Raw genomic sequence first — 24,386 nt, 5'->3', positions numbered from 1 at the left:
GTCCCTAGTCATGTGGAAGGAAGCTCCTAAATCAATATACCATACATTGTTGTTTGTTGAGCTTGCCATGCAGGCAATCAATGAGAAATATTTCTCAAACTGGGCAAAAAATGCATCTTACCTCCATTGATGTAGCTACATGATCCTTACTGGACTCCTCCTTCCACTTAGGATGCTCAGTGGCATAGTGTCCAAACTCATGGCAATGGAAGCACTTGATCTTGCTTAGATCCTTCTTCTTGCCCTTGTGACTAGACTCAACCACTCCTTGGCCCTCTTTTCCCTTGGCCTTGCTACTCTCACCTGTCAGGGCAAAGTTCTCCTCATCCTCTGTCTTCATCAATCTACCATCTCTGGTCTCTCTTCGGATCTCTTCCTAAACGCAATCAGTCCATAGCTTTTCCCAACTGGGAAATTTTTCTCTGCCATTTACTACATCCTAGAACCCATACCAAGACTTGTGAAATCCTAGAAGAGCAAAACTCACAAGGTCATGCTCCGATACAGTCACGCCCACACCACCCAGCTCATCTCGTACCTGAGTGAACTTTGACATGTTAATTTTGGCAGCTAGGGAGAAATTCCCTAGCCTACATTTGATTATGAAATACTAATTTCAAGTGATTAAATAAAAGGAATTTCATTTTGGTCATCATGTCGGCTTCAATCTATCGGAGGGAAAAATATCAATTTGACAAAATTGAAATTGGTCAAGGTCAACCTCAAGTCGGCTCACTCCTCCAACCGACGTGTCCCTTCGATCTCACAATCAACTATAAATACCCAATCGTGCCAGTCACTTTGGTATGATGATTCGGATCTCTCTCTGCAATTTCGCTTGATCTGCAACTTCGCTTTCGGATGCATCTCTTCTCTGGATTTCGCAAAGGTTATGGTCTGACATGCTACAAGTCTCTCACTCTGTCTACAGGATTGTCTCACTCAGCCACAAGGCTATACTCTATCGCTCAGCCATAGAACTATACTCTCTCGCTTTTGTCATTGTACTCTCGCAGGACTATACTCTCGCACCTTACTGATCTATGATTTTACATTGGTTGGTCTCACATCTCTGTTCTGGATATGATCTCGCATTGTCAGAATTGGTCTCGCATCTCTACAATGGATATGGTCTCACTTCACATCACAGTATGGGCATTAATTTATTACTTTGTTCCTCTACGATATAGTTGGCATTGATATACAGTTATATGGCATTGTTCCTCTGTGATATAATTGGCATTGATCCATGCACCATGTATGGCATTGTTCCTCTGCAATATAATTGGCATTGATACACAGTATGTATGGCATTGTTCCTCTGTGATATAGTTGGCATTGATACACAGTATGTATGGCATTGTTCCTCTGCAATATAATTGGCATCGATACACAATATGTATGGCATTGTTCCTCTGTGATATAGTTGGCATCTATACAAAGTATGTATGGCACTATTCCTCTGCAATATAATTGGCATCGATACACGGTATGTATGGCATCAAAACTCTGTCTTGAATGTATATATTTGTGACATCGTTACTCTATGGTTTGTCTAGTGGCATTCGCTCAATGGCATCAACTTATATGGCTCACATTATTTCTGAGATAAATGTTGAGATCTTGTCACTAGTGACCTTGACAAGAAACCCTAATAAGGATTGTAATCTTGATTCAAGTATATAAGCAAAGACCCTTTTGACTAACATGACTTTGGTTCTGAGCAATGATCTATGGCAGGGACCTTGAAGAAGACTTGCCTGTACACCTTGATGATGACAATTGACTGTAATGATATGAATGTAGCTTCTTGAGATAGTGACATGTCAGTTGCTCTCTAGAGATTAGATCATTCAGCCCTAGGAGGCCAGATGTAATGATATATCTCACTATAGATGTACTTTGTATCTCAGTTGAACAATATATGAATATCTAATAAAAGAAGAATTTGGATGGGTTTTTCCCTGGTCTCTGACCTAAAACATGGTGTCCCTATTCGTGCATGTTTTTCCTCTGATGTTTCTTTTATTGTTTCGCTGCATTGTTGATGATACTGTTCTTTCTAAATAATTGGTAATGAGGTTAAGATGTATGTGAATTTCATGTGATATATGTAAAAGTTCAAAAATGCAATTATTTAAAGCAAAGAACAGTATAGCTCTATGAAAATTAACATGACAAATATGTGACGATGGGCACATCCTTGCTCGTCTGGATACTCCTTAGCTTCTCCTTAAGAGCAAGCTTCCCGGTATCACTGGTACTCTAATATGGATCTAAAATAGTTTTGAACATCTCAAAAGTTGTCTTCTTCTCATGGATATGAGGAACTATATGATCTTTGCACCCTTCTATAATAATCCTCCTTCCCTTGATATCATTTCTTATTATGTTGGGCCAATTGTTGGGGATCTTGAGGTGGTGCTATCACCTGCTTAATAAACTCTCCCACCCCATTATCTTCCAGCACTATCGTCATCCTCCCATTCCATGGAACGAAGGTAGATGCTCCCTCTAACAGTGGTCTGCTCTCAATCCTTGGTACGCCATCTTGCTTCCCCAAAGAGCTCTCTAACACCTGCCCACTAACAACCTAGTAGTTCACAAGAGGCTGTACTTAGGGCTCAATAAGGCAACTTTTAACATCCCTCCAACTTGTACTTAAGTTGCCCACACAAACTGTCCAATAGGACCTCACCAACTTAGCAAAACATCAACTTGAGAATAACATTCAACGTACATTAACCAGCAAACTTCTTCTGCTTCTTTAGGTCACGACCATGTGTAATTACCTAAAGTTTTTCGGCCCTCTTATTAGGGCATCTTGCACCCACGTCAACCCACAATTTGCTATCTCAAAACTTCGCAAACCATTCTCCACAGATTCCTCCTTTCTGCACTATCACTTGTCCCCTTATATACTATTGTTCCAGCTTCTTAAGACCACAAACCAACCCTAAACTAGGGTTGGGTCCCTCCTGTAACAACACAGAAAAACTTGGCCTGTTTTGCAAGGTGTTTTCACCACAAATAGTGCACAGAAACACTGCCCAGAATGCTCCTCTTCCACATTGTCTGCTCCTACCTATCTCGTCCTAATCAGTCACAAAAAAACCGAACCAAAACCAATCCTCTTCTCCACTTCTTTAGGCTCCTTTAGGCTGCAATTATTTCAGAGAGATTCTCCTTACGATGTTGCACTTGGATGTGCCAATCAACTTGCATTGGTCTTTATTTTGTTCCTTGCTCTGATACCATGTAGAAAATCCTTGAAATTCTATAATTGCTATAATGAACAATTTGAAAACTAGTTTATTTTCATTAAGACATTGAATTTCTCTACCACAGATAAGCAACAAAAATAAAAGAATATGCAGAGAGAGATAAATAACCCAATCACACAAGAACACAATACAATTTTTCCTGGGAACCCAACTGGGAAAACCCACTTCTTTTCTTGAGAATTTTATTGAAGGAGTTTGAGCAATAGATCTCTTACAAAAACAATCTTGTTTCAATAGACAACACACTTGTTATCCCTGCTTTACATAAGCTTGAAACACCTTGCTTGTAGCCTTGATCTACTCCCTGAATCCTTGCCCAGCTTGAGCCCTATTTCCTAGCAAGGAATCCCTATTTCCTAATGCAATATTGGCTCCTATCTTATAGGGAATTCTACCTATTTCCTAGTGCAAATCTGGCAAGAATTCCTCCCTTCAATCCTGTGTATGGGCTTCTCCTCACACACTCTCCTTGCTAGAATTCTTTGCTCACACAACCATGTCCAAACAATAATGATCAAAGACGTGCCTTTGTCCTCCTCATTAGTAATTCGACCCATCTATATTTGGCAAATTTAGTTTTGGAACTCCAACTTGTGATTGACTAGTTAAATGAGTCTAACTAACTCTTGCAACCCATCCTAGCCACAAATAACTTTTGAGACTTTGTCACTTGTCCTTTTCCAACTCTAATTCGCACTAGGAGACAAACCACTGAGCCCCCAACTATACACATGAGTTAAATTGCTTCATGGACTCTTCCTAACTTTTAGGAACTCGTCCTAACTTATAGGAACTTGTTCATGTTAAAGGAGGATTGCTTGTAGTCTCTTTAACTAAGGCATAAGTCAAAGAAGACATTACTCGCTACTATTTTCAACACATCTCAATGACCTAAGCTCCAAATATAATATACTCCACACTTGATTCATAAGGAAGACTCCAGCCATATCTATATCTAACTACGAAACCCTTCCTAGCAGACTCTTTGCAATGAAGCCACATTTCATTTAAGCCATACTAACCACCTAGTCCACCATCGATTGAATGGCCACCATTGTTTCACTCTAATGGGCCCTTTGGCCCCCCAATCCACAAATAGGGAGGATCTCAATAATGCACCACTTTAGGAAAGGATTGCCCTCGATGCTTGTAGTGAGGAGTTGCAATCATAAACCAAGGTCCCATGGACATATGTTGACTACAATGTTGGAGAAGACCAGTAGACAAGGGAACTAGGGTTCCATGTAAAAATGTTAGCCACCATGCTAAAGTAGTTTAAGAAGCTCTACCATAAACCTAGGTCCCATATATAAGTGTTGAAGTAGTCCTCGAAACCAAGGTCCCATGTAGAAGTTCTTGATGTTTGAAGAAGTCCTCAAAGCTCACCCATAAACCTAGGACCTATGTCTAAGTGCTAATGTTGACTTCCAACATATGACACTTAAGCTCAAGGGATGGATGAGTGCTATGCTCCAAATGCCTATCAAGGTCATGTGGATCTAAATAAAGGGAACCCTCCATATCTAGAAGATCAAAATGTCAAGTGCAAATTTGGAAGCAATACTACCAATGGAGAATATGCAAGTTGAAAACTAGTAGTCATAAACATTCCTCGACTTCCCTCAATGATTCTTTTTACATGAGGTTGAGTAGAGTCATGAAATTGAAGGTGGAAGTAGTTGTCCTCCCATAAATGAAAATTGTTCATGTACCAGTCATCACAAGCATCATCTAACTCATACCAAGAATGTATGTCGCCAGCTACAAAACCTTGATGTTGGCTACCTAATTAACTTTCTTTAATGAGCACACGTTACATTTATTCCATACTAACCACCATGCTAAGACTTATTTATTAATAACAAACATAGTGAACCTAATAACCCATTGATTTGTTTGCAACACTAGATGGTTAAGGTTCAATTAGATTCCATCACATTGTTTCCATTGCATATGCATCTAGGTTTTCATGAAGATCAAAGCTTGCTACATTGTTAGTTTCATGAAATTCCAAGAAACTACTATTTTTAATATATATATATATATATATAAGCAAGAGTCTTGAAGCCCACATGTCAAAGATACATATATATCCTTGGTCCTTGCAAGCTCACAACCCCGATGAGCTAGTTTATGGTGACATGCAAGTAGTTTCACAACATTGTTACTTTCAGCATATATTTAGGCTTGCATGCCATTATTAAGCACATATTTGGGTTGCTTGCAAAAATCAAGTCTAATGAGATCGTCTCCATCAACATGTGAGATGTTGCTATTTTTTAGCGAGGTATATTTTTAGAGTGCTATATTTGACAACAATCACATAGTTGTTCTCTTCATTTTCACACTTTCCTACTTTTTAGGAGCTAGGTTGATTTTGTACTTGTCTATATTTAGTAATTTTATCAATAGTAGGTATAGGTTGTTGAATGAAGTTAGAAAAGGCAGGGTTCTACTAAATTTAGAGGTGCACTAAATTTGGCAGAAGGACCCACAAGTGAAGCTAAGGCGCAGTTTTACTTTTTCTCAATTTTGACTTAGGTTAGAAAGTAAATCAATCTCAGTCGTCCATCGAGATTTAATCTCAGTTGTTCGTGGAAGATGGAAGGCCAAGTTAACTTTATAAGAGAGAGCAAACTTGGCTTAGTATGCACTAGACGATTTGTGTGTTTAGCTCAAGAAAATAAGGGTTTTCCAGATCAACGCACCAGGGCAAGAAGAGAGGTCAAATAGCCTCAGCAAATTCTTCCAGCCAATGTAGATCTCTTCCAAGGCCAGTTAGCTTGTACAAGAGGGTCGAATTAGCCTGTACGAGTTTGTACAGTTGCACATACATGGAGGCCAAGTTGGCTAGAAGTGCGTATATCAGTGTGTTGAGGAACAGCAACTTGAAAGGAAAATTTTCCCTCAAATTTATAATCATTGTTTGAAGATTTTGCTGAGCAGATTAATAAAAAATCACATGTTGGCAAGTTTTCCCTAGTTGGGGTTTCTTGGGTAATTTCTAATGTTTTGTTTATTGTGTGCTTGTGTCTTCGTGAATTTTTTTTCCGCTGCAATTATTTGTTAAAATACTCTGCATATTTAGTAAAATTGTTCAGAGTTCAGTTTTCAATTTCTTCATCACAAAAATTTTATTAAATTAGCAGCCAGGTATTAGAAAACTAACATGGTATCAGAGCCACATCTCTAGGTGAAGACCAACACCTATGTTTCAATCTTAGGAATAGGTTTAAGGCGCAGTACAGCTAAAGGGTTGCAATAGGTTTCTAGCAATGCAACCTGGGGTTTTAACCCACAAAGCACAAATTTTGCCAACTAGACCAGCGTGCTAGGGTTTTTGAAGAATTCGACCTACAGAATGTCTTATCAAGGTTTGAGACTAGAGCACAGTTTGGAAGGTGCAACAAATTTATGCTCATGGAAGGAGAGGATTACCATGGTGCTTAAGGAGAAGGGTGTAAAGGAGTATGTGGAGAACCCACCAATCTCACCATCTAACCCTTTACAGTTGACTCGACATAACAAGAATGATGCCAAAGCGAGAAGGATCATTCTTGAGGGAGTCAAAGAACACATTATACCACATCTTTCCAGCAAGAAGACTGCCAAAGAAATGTGGACAACCATTTTGAATCTTTAGCAGGGCTCAAGTGAGGCCATAAAACTTATGCTCAAGGACAAACTCAAAAATATCAAGATGGGCAAGTCCAAGTCCATAACCTCTTATCTCACCAGATTCACTCAGGTGAAGGACGAGTTGGCTGGTGTGGGGGGGGCAGTAACTGAAGCAGATATGGTGAAACTTGCACTATTAGGGCTTCACAAATCATGGGATAACTTCCAAGACACAATGAGTGGCAAAGAAAAGCTTCCAGACTAGGAGTGGTTGTGGGGTGATTATGTCCAAGAGGAGATTCGGAGGCAAGCTAGATCTGGAGCTCATGTTAAGCATGAAGACGAGGATAAATTTTCCCTAGCTGGCAAAGGGGGCAAGGTCAAAAGCAAGAAGAGTGCAAGAGGGGTCGAGTCCAACTCCAAAGGGAAGAAAGAAGAAAGGATCTCAGCAAAATAAAATGCTCATAGTGCCATCAATTTGGACACTACGCCACCAAGCATCCTCAGAGGAAGAAAGAGTCCAAGAAGGACCAAGTGGCAGCTTCAACAAAGGTAGATGAGTTCAGTTCCAAGTTTGAGAAGAAGTTCTCGCTCATAGCTTGCATGGCAAGCTCAGTAGCCAGTGAGAGGATTTTTTCATGAAATGGTGCTTGACTCCTTCTCTTTCATTCGCTTGAGTAGTCTCCTTCTTCGCTTGAGAAAGAGGCCTAATAGGCACTCTTTCCTAGCCCAACCAATTCTCTTTGTATGACTACAATAGGAGGGTTGTTATGACAGCAGAGAGAGCCCCCCTTCCTGTTGGCATTTTGGCACAGGTGTGGCGCTATGGTACAGGTGTTGTCCTTGATGGCAACTCACGCTATGGTACAGGTGTTGTCCTTGATGGCAACTCACTTTGGTGACAGATCTCAGTTCAGGTGCTCAGAATGAAGAAAATCTTGTATACGCAGGTACACCTTGCCAAAGATGCGTATACACGCGGGTTATTCGTTTAGAAGTCGTGTATGCGTATACACGCACTTTTATGCACATAAAAGCGCGTACATGGTGGAAAACTTATTTTTGGTCCGTGGTTGTTAGTCCTTGGAACTTGAACCTATGGTTGTGGACCATGGTATCTCGTTAGAAGAGTTGACCCCAGGTTTTGGGCCCTTGGTATTGGTTATTATGGTTTTGGACCGTGGTATTGTGGAAGGCCTAAAACTATATAAGAGGAAGGAGATCATGTGGCAAGGAATCATCTGAATTATTATTGAATATCTGATAATGTACGAGATCTGAAATATTGGTGATTAGCATTGTGGAGCAGATCTGAATCTGAATGAAGGAAGAACCTTAGCGAAAAGAAGGATAAGTTCTATTGATGGGTCATAATCTCTTGGCTTGAATGATAATATCTTTGCATGATTTTGATCTGTTATATCTGGCACATGCGTGATCTATAAATCTGATAATCTGGGTTAATCAGTGCCTAAATACTTGAAAGAGTGAATTATGTTTGTAGATCTGTACGCAGGTTCAGTTCAGCTAAGGCGCGTATATACGCAGGTTCAGTGAAGGAAAATAGCGTATACGCAGAAGCGTATGCACGCAGGTTTCAGGCCATTAAAGTAGCGTATACATTTTGAGTTGTGTTTTTGCTGCTTCTGTTTATTGCTGCAGTGTTTTGGGTTCAGTTTTGGTGTGTGGTACTGTTACTGTGATCTAGGTACAGTCGTCAGAGAGGTGTTTATGTTGATTTAGTTTTGGTGAAAAGGTGATTGGTTGATGCAGAAATTCTTGATGGTTGATTGATGTTATTTGTGGATCCAGTTTGAAAATTTATGAAACGTGGTCCTTGAAAGAAAGAGAAGGTTGTAGCCTTCTATAGGCCAGCACCTACGTACTAGTATCTTGGCTAGTGCAAAAGCTAAAGGGGGTTGTAGCTCCCTTCCAGGAGAAGCTGGGAAACGAGAGAGAGTTGTAGCTCTCTGCAGGTTGCAGCCTGCGTACTGGTAAAAGGACTGCACCAGTACATTTGTAAAAAGAAGTTTCTAATTAAAGAAAAGATAGAGACGAATTGTAGCAGGTGGTTTTCACCCACAATGGGTTTCCACCTTACATCTTGTGTTCTTCTGTGCGATTGTCTTTCTGCTCTGCTTTACTATTTCTGGTTACTGGTTATTTGCTTCTAAATCACAGATTAACAATCAACATCAGAAAGATCAAGTAAATTAAAAGTTTGCATTGTATACGCAGGTTTTCTTCTGCATTATTGCGTATATACGCGGGTTTAATTAACTGAAGTAGCGTATAGCAGTTGATTTTGAAAAAGGAATATTTGACATAATAATACTGATTCACCCCCCCTCTCAGTATTATTTCCAACACTTCCTTCACACATGTGACTGTAATAGGCCTTAAGACAACCCTATAAAACTCGGTTTCCTTCCTTCCTTCTTCGCTGCACTAGAGAGTCGAGACACCTTTCTTTGTCCTTCTTATACCCTTTACTCTTCTTCCTTCTTCGTTGATTTCAGAGATGTGATGATAGTTCTTTTGTGATGTCGTATGACCCTTTATATAGGAGTTTGCCCCTCCTATTAGGCCGACTTGATGACTTGAGGCCGACTTGATCTCTATAATTCGGATTGCTTCCTTTTATGATGCCGACATATAGAGGAGGCTTGTGACTTTGCTTGGAGGTATTTCTTGGACTCTAATACATAAATATACATGGTGTAGCATGCCCTTAAGGGTCTTCAATATTTATTTTGACTCTTTGACTACCCTATAGCACTTTGACATGTGCTAGACCTATGCAATGAGCAAGAAACTCATTTCTATAATTTACAAAAATAATAGTTCTTTTCTTTTACAAGTACAAAGATCAAGATTACATTTATGAAGACCGAACCTAGTTACACTTTCTTCAACACTCACCACACCTTATAACCCTCAACAAAACAAGGTGGCAAAGCGCAAGAATAGGAACATTCTTGGAGCGACAAAGGCCATGTTGCATGACCAGGGACTGCCATTATTTCTTTGGGCAGAGGCATGCAACACTACAGTCTTTCTGTAGAACAGGAGTCCACATAAGGTGCTTGGACGAGTTACACCAAAGGAGGCATTCACCGGCAAGAAGCCAAATGTTTCTCACTTCTGGATTTTTGGCAGTTTGGTTTACTGCCATGTGCCTTCAAAGAGCCGAAAGAAGCTGGAGCCTATAGCAGAAAATGGTATTTTTATGGGCTACAGTGAGACATCCAAGGTGTACAGGGTGTACGTACCATCACTATGGAAGACAGTTATTAGGCGTAATGTCAATTTTGAGGAGGAAAAGGCTCTCAAGAAGTCCTTAGAGTGTGAGTAGGTTACAAAATAGGTGGAGGAGTTACGAGCTCCTAAGCAAGAGGCTCAGCCAAGCCCTCGAGCCACGTCACAGCCAAATGTTCGGCAAGCCATACAACAATTAGTTGAGGAGTCAGCACAAGAGCAAGAGAAGAGAGATGAGGGAGTAGGGCCCACTCCAACAGTGACACCTAGCACAAGCGAGAAGAAAGCCAAGGTGGGCTAATCAATTGATTCAAGAGGCTCGGGACAAGGTTGGGACACCCAGCTCTACATTCAGGTAGAGCGAACAACCACATAGATACACAGGTTATATGGCATTTATGATTGAGGCTTTAGACTCAGAGCCTTCTAGTTAAAAGGAAGCAGCCTCTCAGTAGGTTTGCATGATGATATGGTGGAACAGTACTCTTCCATCATGCAGAACGATGTCTGGGAGATTGTGCCAAGGCCAAAGGGAAGATCTGTGATTGGATCCCAATGTGTCTACAAGATTAAGCACAAAGGTTATGAAAGCATGGAGAAGTATAAGGCTAGATTCGTAGCCAAAGGGTTCTCTCAGATGGAGGGCATTGACGACAAGAAGACTTTTGCACCCATGGCCTACTATTTGTCCATTAAGACCATTATAGCACTTCCAGCACAGATGGGGTGGAAGATCCACCAAATGCACATGAAGACTGCCTTCCTCAACAGTGTGGTTGAGGAAGAGATCTACATTGAACAGCCAGAGGAGTTCAAGGCACATAGCAGGGAGACGCATGTGTGCAAGCTCAAGAGGGCTCTATATGGGCTCAAGTAGGCCCCACGAGCGTGGTACTCTCGCATTGACAACTATCTTCTGGGATTGGGCTTCACCAAGAGTGAAGTTGACCCTAACCTATACTACATTATGGTTGGGGGCAGCCTCTCATTCTTGTGTTGTACGTAGATGACCTCATATTGACAGGGGACGAGAAGCTCATCAGTGACTACAAGAAGGATCTTGCAACAGAGTTTGACATGAAGGATATAGGGCTTATGCACTATTTCCTTGGGTTGGAGGTTTGGCAAGGAGATGGATAGATTTTCTTGGGATAGGGCAAGTACGCTTTGGAGATTCTCAAGAGGTTTCGCATGCAGGATTGCAGGCCCATGGCCACACCTCTGGTGACAAACTAGAGGAAGGTAGATGCTAGCAGAGCAGAGTGAGTTGATGCCACACTTTACAGACAATTGATTGGGTTGTTGATGTATCTTGTGAACACACAACCTAACATTTGCTATGCAGTGAACCAGTTGAGTCAGTTCATGGTTGAACCTACTAGAGTGCATTGGGTGATGCCAAACATATCCTCATATACCTCAGAGGCACATTGGATTATGGGTTGTTGTACGGATGCAGATTGGGCAGGAGGTTCCATTAGACAAGAAGAGGACTTCAAGTTGCACCTTCAGTGTTGGGTCAGCAGTTGTTTCCTAGTTAAGCAGGAAGCAGAGATCAGTAGCATTGAGCTCACCCGAGGCTCTGCCATCCTGGCAACTTGTGAGGCCATCTAGTTGAGGAAGTTGCTTGTTGGGATTTTCAGTCAGAGGTTGGAGCCTACAGCCATACACTGTGGCAATCAAAGTTGCATTAAGCTCTCTGACAATCCAATGTTCCATGACCGCTCCAAGCACATCAAGATCAGGCACCACCATATCAGAGATTGTGTTCAGAAGGGCAAAGATCATACTTCAGTGCATTCCTACAGCAGAGCAGATAGCAGACATATTGACCAAGGCTTTGCCTAATGGGATCTTTGTCTATTTCAGGGACAAATTGGGTGTAGTTCAGAACACCTTCCTCTCTAAGAGGGAGTGTTAAATGAAGTTAGAGAAGGAAGGGTTCTGCTAAATTTATAGGTGCATTAAATCTGGTATAGGGACCCACAAGTGAAGCTAAGGCGCAGTTTTACTTTTTCTTAATTTTCACTTAGGAAAATTCTAATTTTCTTAGAATCAAAAAGTAAATTGATCTCAGCCATCCATTAAGATTTAATCTCACCATTCGTGGAAGATGGAAGGCCAAGTCGACTTTATAAGGAGGAAAAAGGGGTAAACTTGGCTTAGTATGCACTAGTCGATTTGTGTGTTTAGCTCAGCAAAAAAAGGGCTTTCCAAATCAGCACGCGAGGGCAAGAAGAGAGGTTGAATAGTCTCAGCGAATTCTTCCAGCCAGCATACATCTTTTCTAGGGCCGATTAGGGCCGAATTAGCCTGTACAAGTCCATATAGCTGTGCATACAAGGAGGCCAAGTTGGTTAGAAGTGCGCAGATCAGTGTGTTGAGGAATAGCGAATTGAAGGGAAAAAAATTCCTCATATTTGTAATCATTATTTGAAGATTTTGTTGAGCAGATTAATATTTCCTTAGTGGTGACAGTTTGAAAGGGTGGCAGCTATCCAGTAATATATATTGGCAGCGCAGCACTAATCTATTATTGTTCGGCAACGAGAGTTTGCAGCTTATAAACAGAGGGTAGGCTGTGATGTTGCAACTGAATGGAGCACACCTATCAGCAGCATTACTGTTAAATCAGAAGTTTAGGGATAATGTTAATATTATCTTTTCATCATGCTGCAGATGTTTTATTCTGATTTTTTTTCAGATAACGACTTTCTAGGCAAATGCAACGTTAAAAGTGCTTTAATTCTGCTTCCACCATGTATACTGCATCTGCACATTTCCCCCTTTTAATACTGCAGATACAGAAACGTCTATGACTGAATGTCGCAGCAGCTCAATCACTCAGATAGTTGCCTGTGTTTTTTATACCATTTCTTAATACTTTTGTCTTCTTCCGTTTAATGATTTGATGAAATTATTGGTTAGCAGCCAGAGAGAATTTTGGCCATAAGCCAGGGAAGAATTTATTGCCACAGGTAGATGAGACCACAGGCCTCAAAGGAGCAAAACTTAATCTGATACCGACTGTAAGGAACCTCCTTACTGATTCATGCATGATGGCATAGTAAAGACATCCATAATGGTATAAATAATTAATAATGAATAGAAGTGATGATGAAATAGAGTACATCTCAAATGTTATATATTAACAAGTGAAAAGGGAGACCACAACTAAGGGTTGTCATGCCCAGGTCACAAATAACCATAATCAACGAGTATATTACAACCTCCCAAGCCTAACCTGGCACAAAGTACATTGAGGTCCAAGTCTGAATCCAAGCAGAAGAGAGGAGGCAGTAATGGGAGCCACCACAAGCAAAGGAACCCCAACTCATCCAAATCTGGCAAAGCCCCCTCTATAACCAACAGTAAAGTGGCATCTTCACGAGTAGTGGAGGAAGGACAAAATAATGACGAATGGAACAAGTTAACAACAATGGGGGAAATCCATCCACTAAAGCAAATCCACGTGTTCTAGCCTAGTCAGAGAAGGATGATCATCAAAAACTGCCTCTAGTTAAATGTGCGACAGTATATATAACCAGCAAAGAATCATTTATAACTAACAGCAAAAGTAGCATCTCCACAAGTAGTGGAGGAAGGACAGAATAAAGATGGATAAAAAAATGGGGGGAATAAATCCACTAAAGCAAACCCACATGTCCAAGCATAGCCAGAGAAGAATGATCATCAAAATCTGTCCCCCGTTGGGCAAGCAACAGTATCTATCTTAATGGGCTTGATTTTAATATTTGTCGTTCTAAGCATAGCACTTTGACTAGGTAGATTTCAATCATTCTCTAAATTAACGCGGATAGCTGCATATAATCATCGCAGTTATTATCCATGTCACCTAAAGTACTGCATCATAATCAACAAAATAATTTTGAACATAAAGCCCAGAACATTTTCATAATAGAGAAGGAACTAGAGTCTCATAAATCACATATGGATATCAACATCGTACACCTTGATATTTTTGAAACATCAATTTTACTCAGTCTACAAATGACAATATGCCAACATCCCTGATTCTCTAGCATATATGTAGTTAACCTGCAAGCTGCAAAACATTTGACTTTATGACACTTGCTAGTGCACTACATGCATAGATGCTCTTGCATCATCATTTTATATAGAGGTCATTTCATTTAACGTAGAGAATGATTCTCTATACTGCATGCTCAAGAAGCAGGAAGAGTATACTTCAGAGTCCAGATATAGGCCACAAGGGCTCCAATGACACAATCCATTTGACCTATCCATAGATCAAAACCATCATAACTAAGCAGTGCTAAAGATAAGTGCATGAACCTGACAAAGGAGAAATTCAATAAGTTTTATATAGCAACTGAAATAGAAACAACAAACATCTTAGTATCAGGAATTTTGGCATTGTAAAGTTCTAGCTTTATCTGTTTCACAGAGTATCATTTCAAGTCGACTAATCAAAAAAAAAACTGTTGACTCATGTAAACCTTAAACACAAACGCTTACATGGGGAAAGGAATAAATAAAATGAGCATTTCACCAATCCTTGGCTGCTGCTAGGGTCTCACCTAGCCACTATGTGCCCCTCACCTCTATGCATCTCGCACTGAATCTCAACTCACTCCTGATCGATCATGGCTGCATCTTTCTTCCAGCAGTCCACGGCAACTGAAGGAGAAATGGCTTCTGCAACTTTGCCTCCTTGGACACTGATGCAACCTTCAAGCACTTGGTAGTCCCTTCAATCAAGAAACCCAAACCCTCGAATAAACCAGCAAGGTTTGCTAAGAATATTTCTCATCCAATGGTCCAGACTCCAAAGAGGAAAGCATCATTGTTTACCAATCAAATCCTGGTAGGAAATTCATGGGGATGTGGTCAAATCACAAAACCATGGACTCTTGGATCCATAAACAATGGGCACCCAGACTACAATGTTTTTTTGTGGTAAAGTTTCTTTTTGCTTCCATTTTCAGCTTAAGGAGGATAAAGACTTTGTTTTTCTTATCAAGCCCTGGTTTTAAAGGACCAGCAGGCTATATCTAAGATAAGATAAGATTATTTTATCAATATCCAATGAAAGACCACAAGTGTAGGCCAACGGGACTAAGATAGTACATCCAGTGTTAGCAATTAATAATTACCAATGGAGAAATGGCTTCAACAAATTAGCCTTCCCTGAACATTGAGGCTACCTTCAAGCACTTGGTAGTTTCTTTTGTCAAGCAAGCTAAACCCTCAAATAAACCAGCAAGGTTTGTCAGGAGCTGGACGGGATCCAGAAGCTTCACCAGTCATTCAAATGGTCCAAAGAAGAAAGTATTGTTGTTCATGAAACGTATCCTAGTAGAAAAATTTACGGGGGTGTAGCCAAATCACAAAACCCTTGACTCTTAGTCCAGATACAATGGGCACTCAGACTGAAAGGTACACGCCAATATTATTTCCATGGTAAGGGTTCTTTTGGCTTCCATTTCCAGCTTAAGGAAAATAGATATTTAATTATTTTCCATCAGGTACTGGTTTTCAGAGAGCAGCAAGTGTATCAAAGTAAGATAATTTATTAATGTCTAACAAAGACCACTAAAGTAGATCAACAGGACTAAGTACATCCACTGTTACCAAAAACCAACAGAGAAATGGCTTCTGCAAGTTCACCTTCCCTGGACTCTGAAGCTACCTTCAAGCACTTGATAGTTGCTTTTGTCAAGCAAGCTAAACTCTTGAAAAATCTTGGGAGAAAAATTCACAGGGGCATTGCTAAATCACAAAACCGTTGACTCTTGGATCCAGAAACAATGGGCACCCAAATTGAAAGGTAGACCACAATGTTATTTCCATGCAAAGGTTCTTTTGCCTTCCATTTCCAGCTTGAAAAAGATATAGACTTGATTTTCCCCATCAGGCCCAGGGTTTTACCGACCAGCTGGCTATATCTAGGATAATTTAAGATAATTTTATTAATGTCAAACAAAATACCATGAAAGTAGATCAAGGGGACCAAGATAGTACATCCAGTGTCAATACAAAATGGGAGTGCTAGGGAATTTCATAAAATGATGCTAAAAATAAAAAGATAACAAGATCCAAAGTGCAGGCTAGAGACTAGACACTAAATATCTAGCTAAAGAAAGCTAACAACAACTAATAGAGAGAATATAAGATAAGGTGTTGATAAAATAGAAGTGCTAGAAATTGAAAGGCTCTGAAAATATCGATACCAAGCAAAAGAGAGGGAGGATGTCATGACTTGCTGGTGTTGGTGGCCAAGGATGAGTGAGGAGGCCAAGAGGTGGGCCCATCATCGGAGTCCTCAATCACTATAAAAGGACTGATACACTGGCAGAAGTTAACCTCCAGGGAGTGGCCTAGACTAACAGGACCTGGCTGTATGATCCCAGGCAGTGCACTTGAACAAGCGAGTCCCACTTTCCAAATATCCAAGGCCAAAGGAAAGAATCTCCTAATGGAAACCTACCTACTTTGCTGAACTTGATGAGTAATATACTGAGGTGGGAACCGGCAGGGGATTAACTTTGGAGCTGCCTAAAGTTGGTCTATCTACTTGTTTGGTGATGTATGACCCGTGACCTAGAATGGCAGATCCTAATAGGCCTCAAAGGGATAGTTCAACCCACAAGAGGAGGAGGTCAGGAGGAAACATGAGGCCTCACTCATCCAAACAAGTGATCTATCAATTTTGATCTGGAAGAGGAAACTCCTGCTGTTCCAGTGTGGGTCAAACTGCCAAATCTTTCTCTGGACTCTAGGGCAATGAAACACTTGAAAATCAGAAACAAGATACAGATGTATTTTGACAATGCTAAACCAAGATCAAGCATGTTCTCTTGTGCTCAGGTTTGTGTGAAAAATGGAAGAAGACCTTCTCAAGGCTATAGAACTCCAAATAGATAACCAGATCCATGTGCAGCAACTGCTGATGAGCAGTTTCCATTGAAGTGCATTGGTTGCCATGACTATGGAAATTTTGCAAATATTGCACAAAGAAATCCTCCCCACCCCCTTTTTCCCCCTACCCCACCGAACACCCCCCCCTTCCCCACACACAAACAGAAGAAAGAAGACAGGTTTTCATAGGGTTAATTCTAGACCCTCTAGTAAAAAGAAAAACACAGGGCCCTGGCTGGAAAAGAAAGGGGTTGATAATCAAACACGAAAAACAGCTTCAAAGTTCTAGAGCAGATTTTGAAGAAGACCCACTGGGGAATAATATTGAGGCTGAATTAGTGTATGTGTATGTATCCATCATCTGGGAGGAAGACGAGAAAACCAAGGAGCGAGGGGACAAATGGGGCCCTCAAAAGATCTCAGCACCACTCTCCAAAAATGATACCTGGACTACCACCACTGGAAGCCCCCAAGAGAAGATCCAGTGGGAGAATCTCCTGAATCAGATTCAAAGGAAAACGAAGGACTGGATGAAAAAGAAAGGCCTCAGCAGGATGGGAAATCCACCACCTCGAGTCAAGGAGACGAAGATGTCCTCAGAAATGCTTACAACACTTTGAAATAGAGCTAAGGGTAGAAGATCTACTAAAGGAAACTCCCCAGCAAAATAAAGAGATATCTCTCATACAAAAGGTACAGCAGAATCAAGTGGTGGACACATGGACTGAAAAGCCCCCCAGGGGAAGTCCCAGTGTCGCAGATAGACGTGAACACAGGAATACTTCGGGGCGTCTTTCAAAAATGACAAGAAAAGCTTTCTGCCCCATCTTCAACACCTCACACAACAGGGAGATGCAAGGAGGAACACGGAGAATGAGGAACTGAAAGAAACAAAACTTTCATGTCTCAGATCACCTTAGCTGCATCATTTAGCAGCAATAAAGGTTGTATTGAAATGATCCTTCATCTCTCTCGAAAGTTATGTTCTGCTTTTGCTTGCTATTATGTAGCCAATTTGTAAGGCAATACTCTATGCAAATTTGGTAGAGAATTGAAGCTTGTTAGTAAAAAAAAACAAGTCCAATTTATGAGAGCTCCAGCATAGTTCTAGAAATGACGTTCAATCTAAAAAATGGAATCCCTCTGAAACGTGCACTCTTAGCCTACAGGTAAAACCTAGGCCTTTTGAATTTCTAATACAACTATTTTTGTCCAAAAAATATCTCAAACAAGGATATAAAATAAAGGACCAAAGAATTGCCACTATTCCCAGTTTTGATGCGATGGAATATGCCATCACTTCAAGGTTCAGCAAACCAAAAAAGGTTTTCAGGATCCCCCGCAATAAATGACACCACAGAAGTTATGGACAGAATCTGCATAAATCATGTGCATCTCTTTCCAGTGCAGATCTCTATAACATATACATTAAAATTTAATATTTAAAAGTTGGTATAATGTTGTTTGGTTTATTATTATGTCAGTTTGGGAACTGTTTGATTTTTTATTGTGTTTTTTGGGAATTGTTTGGTTTTTGCACTGCATAATACCATATTTCCTTCTGCAAAAACAAGTAATCGGCTAGTTTGAAGTCAAGATTTGCTTATAATGCCTCCCAATTATTCTACCAGTGCAAGTGGAAGTAGAAATTTTAAGAGATTGCCCAAACTTTATCAATGGATACCAATCCACAAGAAACTAATGTGCCAGAATTAACACCACTGTTTTTTAAAACTATATGCAGAACAAGTGAAATGTACCAAAATAAGTTCACATAGAAATTCAAACCCATAGGTTAACATCACAAAATCACAGTTTCATACACATGAAACAGAAGTTGAAAAGGGTTAAGCATCATACCGTGCTGCAAGCTCAGAGAAGTGCTTGCCTGGCTGTCGTTGCCGAAGTGTGTGCAGATCTCCTCCAGGGCAAAACTCCATAACTAAACATGAAAACTTGTCTGTTTCAAAGTGTGTATATAATGTTGGAAGAAAAGGATGATCCAATGACTGTAGGATTTCTCTTTCAGTTTGAGCCCTTAGCAACTTTTTCCGACTTGCTAGAGATGCTTTGTCCATAACCTTCATTGCAAAATAACACCTTGTACCACTCAACTCTGCAAGATACACACTGCCTATGTCACCACACCCTAACCTTTTCAACAATCTGAAATGGCTCAGTCCTAAAATTCCATCTCGCTTCTGAATTGCTAGTATGGCTTCCCATCTTGGATCATTTGCTTTGTGAGGCTTGTTGACTCCCCCAGTGATATTACTCCAAGTGCTTTCATCACTGACCGCACTGCTATTACTAGCTCTGCTTACACTACTTTTTGCGCTTTCAACAGAATCTCCCCTTGCACTAGCTTTAGCACTTTCACTATTGTTTGCTGCACTAGATTTCTCATCCCCAATTATTGCCTCGCTTATGTTTGCACTAGTGCTATTCTTGACACTACTCGTTCCTGTAGCAATGCCACTACCATCAATACTGCTCCGAGGACTAAGGCTGCCACTTGCAGGTAAAGAAGAATCCCATATGCAATCCTTCGCCTGTTCAGATATCCATTTGTTCTGCTGTGTATGCCCAACTTCTGATGAGTTTGATGGTCTGCGTTCTGTGTGCTGACAAATTCCTTCCACTTCCTGTGATGTGCTTGCAGCTGTTGATAGGGAAGTGCCAAATGCAGAGGCCTGTCCTATTGAGCCTCCTTCAAATGCCTTACCCTCTCCACTCTTCCAAGTTGATAGATTACCAACTTGCAATTTCTGAGCAGTGGTTGTTCCTTTTGGTAGCTTCCCAGTAGCTGCCTCTAATGTTTGAAATGTAACTGGCACATTGCATGTTTGTTTTGCAGTTTCCGTTTCCTCTCCTCCTGATAACTGTCTGGAAGAGGCTACTTCTGTTGAATGTGAGGTAATTGCCCCTTTTAAAGCTTGTTTTAATGTCAGTGTTTCAAATGCACCTACTTCAGATGCTTCCAAAGGGTCAACTTCACTCAATGCTTGTTTCAAAGTGGGTACTTCTGATGCAAGAGATACATGAGAAGAAGCTGATCCTCTTAATGTTTGCTTCAAGGTTGGTATCTTTGATGTGTGAATTCCAGATGATTGAGAAGAAAACTCTCCTCTTAATGCATGTTTGACAGTAGGTGTGTCTAATGTTCTTACTTCTGATGGTTGTTTTGAAACAGCTGTCGTTATAGCCTGAGCAATATCTTCTGCCCTTAATGCTTCTCTCAAAGTAGTTGTATCTGATGCCGGTGGTGTACCTGTTCCCCTCAATTGTTTATTATACAAAGCATTTACTTCTATTCTCTGGGAACTGCCTATAGCTGAAGACTGTTTAGAAATGCTTATTTCTCCAACATGTGACGTTCCTTTTCCCAGTGACTTCTTCAAGCTACCTTCTTCTGATGACTTTTTCAAACCAGCCTCAGGTGCTCCAGAGGTTGCCATCAGTCTACAGGTAGCTTTTCCGACGCTATCTTATTACAAAATTCCATGAGGTGCACGGTGCCTCCACACTCCCATGTTCATGCTTCCCTTTTCCATCCTCTTCCACAAGATTGCATTACATTTGCGACAAAATCAATCACTTCTGCTGGATTAACCTGGAATTCCATGTAACCCTGTACAAGTGTTAGCCAAAGACACACAGTTCATCCTAAAGACAGTCATATTAATGTGAAACAAAATACTCAACAACGAATAAACCATTTTGTTTTTCAGTGAGCTTGCAACAAGAAGGCATCATAAAGAAAACAATCACAATAGAGAGGGCCCACAATGCAAATCTAGGCCATGTTAGTTCTAGAATGAGGTGGAGGTGGGGGGCAGATATGGGACGTCTTATAGGTGCAACTGTTGGGAGTTGTGTCGAAACATCAAACACAGATACAGTCATATATATAAACGAAAACACCAGAAGTTGCAGATCCTTTACATTCAACAACCACCACGCCCCAAACTTGGATCGTGGGCAGAGAGCATTACAAAAACGCACAATAGAAAACTACATTGAACACAAAACAAAACCTCCTGCGAAATATAAACCTGCAGAGTCTGTAGAGCACAATAAGAAATAGAAGACCATAAACATTTCCTCCTAGACTGCATCGCCTATGAGCCAACCCATTACAAGTAAATCCATAAATATTTACAATTAAAATTCTCTCCAATACATTTCATACGAAACGAGGAAATTTCATTACAGGGATGTTAATCAAAGAAACAAAGTCTTCAAACCCCCACATTCTTCAATAAATTCGATTTATGATTTTGACTCTAGGTGCTACAGACCAAGCAGGTCTGGTAAAAAGATAAGTATAAGCATGAGACAGAACAAACCTATCACTTTTCACCCAAATGCCTGCATTGGACTTCCGAATACAAAGAAACTTAACCACATTCTAAATATTAAATCTCTATCGCCCGTTTCTTATAGATGGGTGTATCAGTTTAACCAGCAGGGTCAAGTTGCGTAGCATTTGACAAGACCGCATTCTACATATTAAATCTCTAATAACCATTTCTTGTAGTTGGGTGCCCTATTTTAACGAGCAGGGTCAAGTTGCGGAGCATTTGACAAGTCTAAAGGGTGCTATCATAACATTTTTTTGGATCATTCTCAGCTGTCCATTTTTGGGCAATCCCAGAAAATCTGTGTAGCAAGAATCTCACAATTTTTGGTGAAAAACTGTTACAAAAATTTGAGATAGTGACAAAGCATTTACCAATTCGAAGACCCTGAGATTTCCAATTTGAGCGCACCCTATCAATCGGTTCACTTTGTGGTACTCAGTGGGAGATCCGCTGAGTGGGTTCTGTAAATTGTGGCAAACACGGCCTGTTAACACGGAATAAATGTGTGGGAAACTGCCCGATCTGACTGCCCTACGCCCTTGTCGTTCGGTCTGGTAAAGTTGTGGCTACTCGGCCTGGAAGTAAGGAATAAAGAGACTGTAAAACAAAAATAAAAAAATAGAAAAGTTGTGAGATTATTAAATTTTATGAGGAGGATATTCTTGGTAAGTATTCCATTGGATTGCGTGCATTTAATATAGTTTTCTTTGAGAGGATCATCGTCTTAGCTTTAAAGGCACTGAGAGCGTTTTTGTCATGTGAAGTGAAGCATCATTAATGAAAAGAGGAGGTTAGAACAAAATGGAGGGTTAGGGTTTCCTGTGTGTTGTGGTGGTCTTTTTCTTCTCAATGGCATGTCAAAAAGTGATAGTCGAGTTTGCAAGCCTGGAATCATTCATAAATGTGTCGCAAGGTTGCCATCCAAGTCAAGGAACTTAGTGTTTGAGTAGCATTGAAATTTGATGTTATTTTTGTTTGTTTTAATATAAGGAAAAATTATGGTTGTGATTGTGACATATATATATATATTTTTTATGGAGTGTATATCAATTTATATTTATTTAAATGTATAGAGTATATATAAATATAAAGAGTGTATACTAATTTAGAAGATATAAAATATATTATATAAGTGCAAGTTATAACATCAAGAATGATATAATATGTGGCCAGAGGAAAACTAGCAAAGTGGGGGCAGTGTTATTTTCTATTTTTCTGAAAATTATTTTTTTTAAATTAAAAAATTTTAAAATGGGTGTTGGTAGAGGAACACAGAATTAAGTATAATTATAATATATATAAATATAAAGAGTGTATATTAATTTACAAGATATAAGATATATTGTATAAGTCTAAGTTATAATATCAAGAATGATATAATATGTGTCAAGAGGAAAACTAACAAAGTGGGGCAGTGTTATTTTTATTTTTTTGAAATTAAAAAAAAAATGGGTGTTGGTAGAGGAACAAAGAATTAAGTATAATTATTGGCATGTAAATTTTTATTGGTTTTTGTAAAGGAGAAAGGTTATGATAAGATTTAGTTTATGGTGATTTTTTTATTAGTGATAAATTGGATTAATGGAGTATAAGAGTGTAGAAATATTATATTTGTTTTAATTTTGGATGAGATTATCAGCTAAAATTAACTTTTGACGATGTTTTATACAAATTTATTCACAGGGAAAGGAACTCTCAAGTGGACCATTTATTCAAAGAAGGTTTAGCTCTCGAGCGAGACTTATAACGGATTACTAAACAAAAACAAAAACTCTTCTTACGAGTTCTATCCTAGGCCATTTATAGATGAAATCAGAACTCTCAAGTTGACCACTTATCCAAAGAAGGCTTAGCTCTCAAGCGAGACATATGACAGATTACTAAACAACAACAAAAACTCTTCTTATGAGTTCTATCCCAGGCCATTTATAGATGAAATCAGACCAGTTGCTCCAATGAAATGAAAGACTATATATTTATGCCTTCATCTTTATTTACAGTTTTTTATACCATAGTAATACACTACTTTTTTTTAAACAGTTTTAGAGGCGAAGTATATCTTCACAATTTTGAAATTTTAATGTAAATCTGAATATGCAAGGGCCTAAAGGCAAACAGGGCTATTTTTACAAGCATAAGTTTTGAAGACACTTGAATCTATGATATCCAACCAAATGCACACAATGATGTGTATATATAGAATGTAATTTTGTATCATTTTCCAAATGACATAAAAATTATTGTTTTTTCCCAAGGAGAAAAAATAAAGTATGATATAATATATGTATTTTGATTTAGCCCAAAGGATTAGCTTAATTCGTCTAGTCCCTGTTGTTAAAGCACCTTTACTATTGAGAGGTCATGGATTCAATTCTCTTGATAGTCTCAGGGTCAGGCTTATATATATATATGTAATTTGTTATTCAATTTATAGAATTCATAAGGTGGATAGTTAATTTATGTTAATTCATAAGAAGGAGCGGGAGGGGTGATCCTTTGCCATGGAAAACAACAAGAGATTAATTGTGCTTGGGGATTAGGCACTTCAAACAATAATCTGGCTACATATTTAGCACTTTGGAAAGGATTGGAGCTTGTCATCAATAAAGTCATCAAGAGAATGATAGTCTTAGGAGATTCAATGATTTTCATAAGACAAGTCCTAAAATTAAAGTCTAAGAGAGGATCTCTTCATTCCGCAATATTGAATAGGATTGCTTTGCAGTTTGAGAAAGTCGAGGAGATTTCTCTCTACCACATATATAGCAATCTAAAAGCAGTTGCAGATAAACTTGCAAATCAAGGGCTAACACTAAGGTAAGGAATATTGGAAATAAACCAAAATCATATGATTATCTCTCATCTTCCATGAGGTTCATTCATTTGTTGTCAAACGAAATAGTGGGTCAATCTAGCCATTCCTTGAAAAGAGGACGAATTAAAGTGTTTGAAGGCCTCG

General features: G+C 39.6%; 1 protein-coding gene across 2 annotated transcripts in view; it reads right to left on the bottom strand.

Moving 5' to 3' along the window:
- Positions 1-22,290, bottom strand: part of LOC149242303 (serine/threonine-protein kinase D6PKL1-like) — a 57,706-nt gene extending 35,416 nt beyond the window's left edge. Inside the window, exons 1-2 of one of the 2 annotated variants that reach the window (XM_089374203.1) lie at positions 21,799-22,290; positions 18,924-20,694 (exon numbers count right to left, since the gene is read on the bottom strand). In XM_089374203.1, the coding sequence (XP_089230329.1) occupies positions 18,924-20,521 (1,598 nt within the window). In that variant the 5' untranslated portion in view covers positions 20,522-20,694; positions 21,799-22,290. The remainder of the gene's footprint in view (positions 1-18,923; positions 20,695-21,798) is intronic. The other variant, XM_089374202.1, reaches the window with a different exon arrangement.
- Between the last annotated feature and the right edge of the window lie 2,096 nt (positions 22,291-24,386).

This window comes from Pinus tabuliformis, chromosome 8 (genome assembly GCF_031772625.1).
Source record: "Pinus tabuliformis cultivar Carrire ecotype Pingquan chromosome 8, CPIR1, whole genome shotgun sequence".
In the NCBI taxonomy this organism is placed as follows: Eukaryota; Viridiplantae; Streptophyta; class Pinopsida; order Pinales; family Pinaceae; genus Pinus; species Pinus tabuliformis.
The sequence above is the reverse complement of the archived record's forward strand: the minus strand, read 5'-3'. Positions and strand labels throughout refer to the sequence as shown.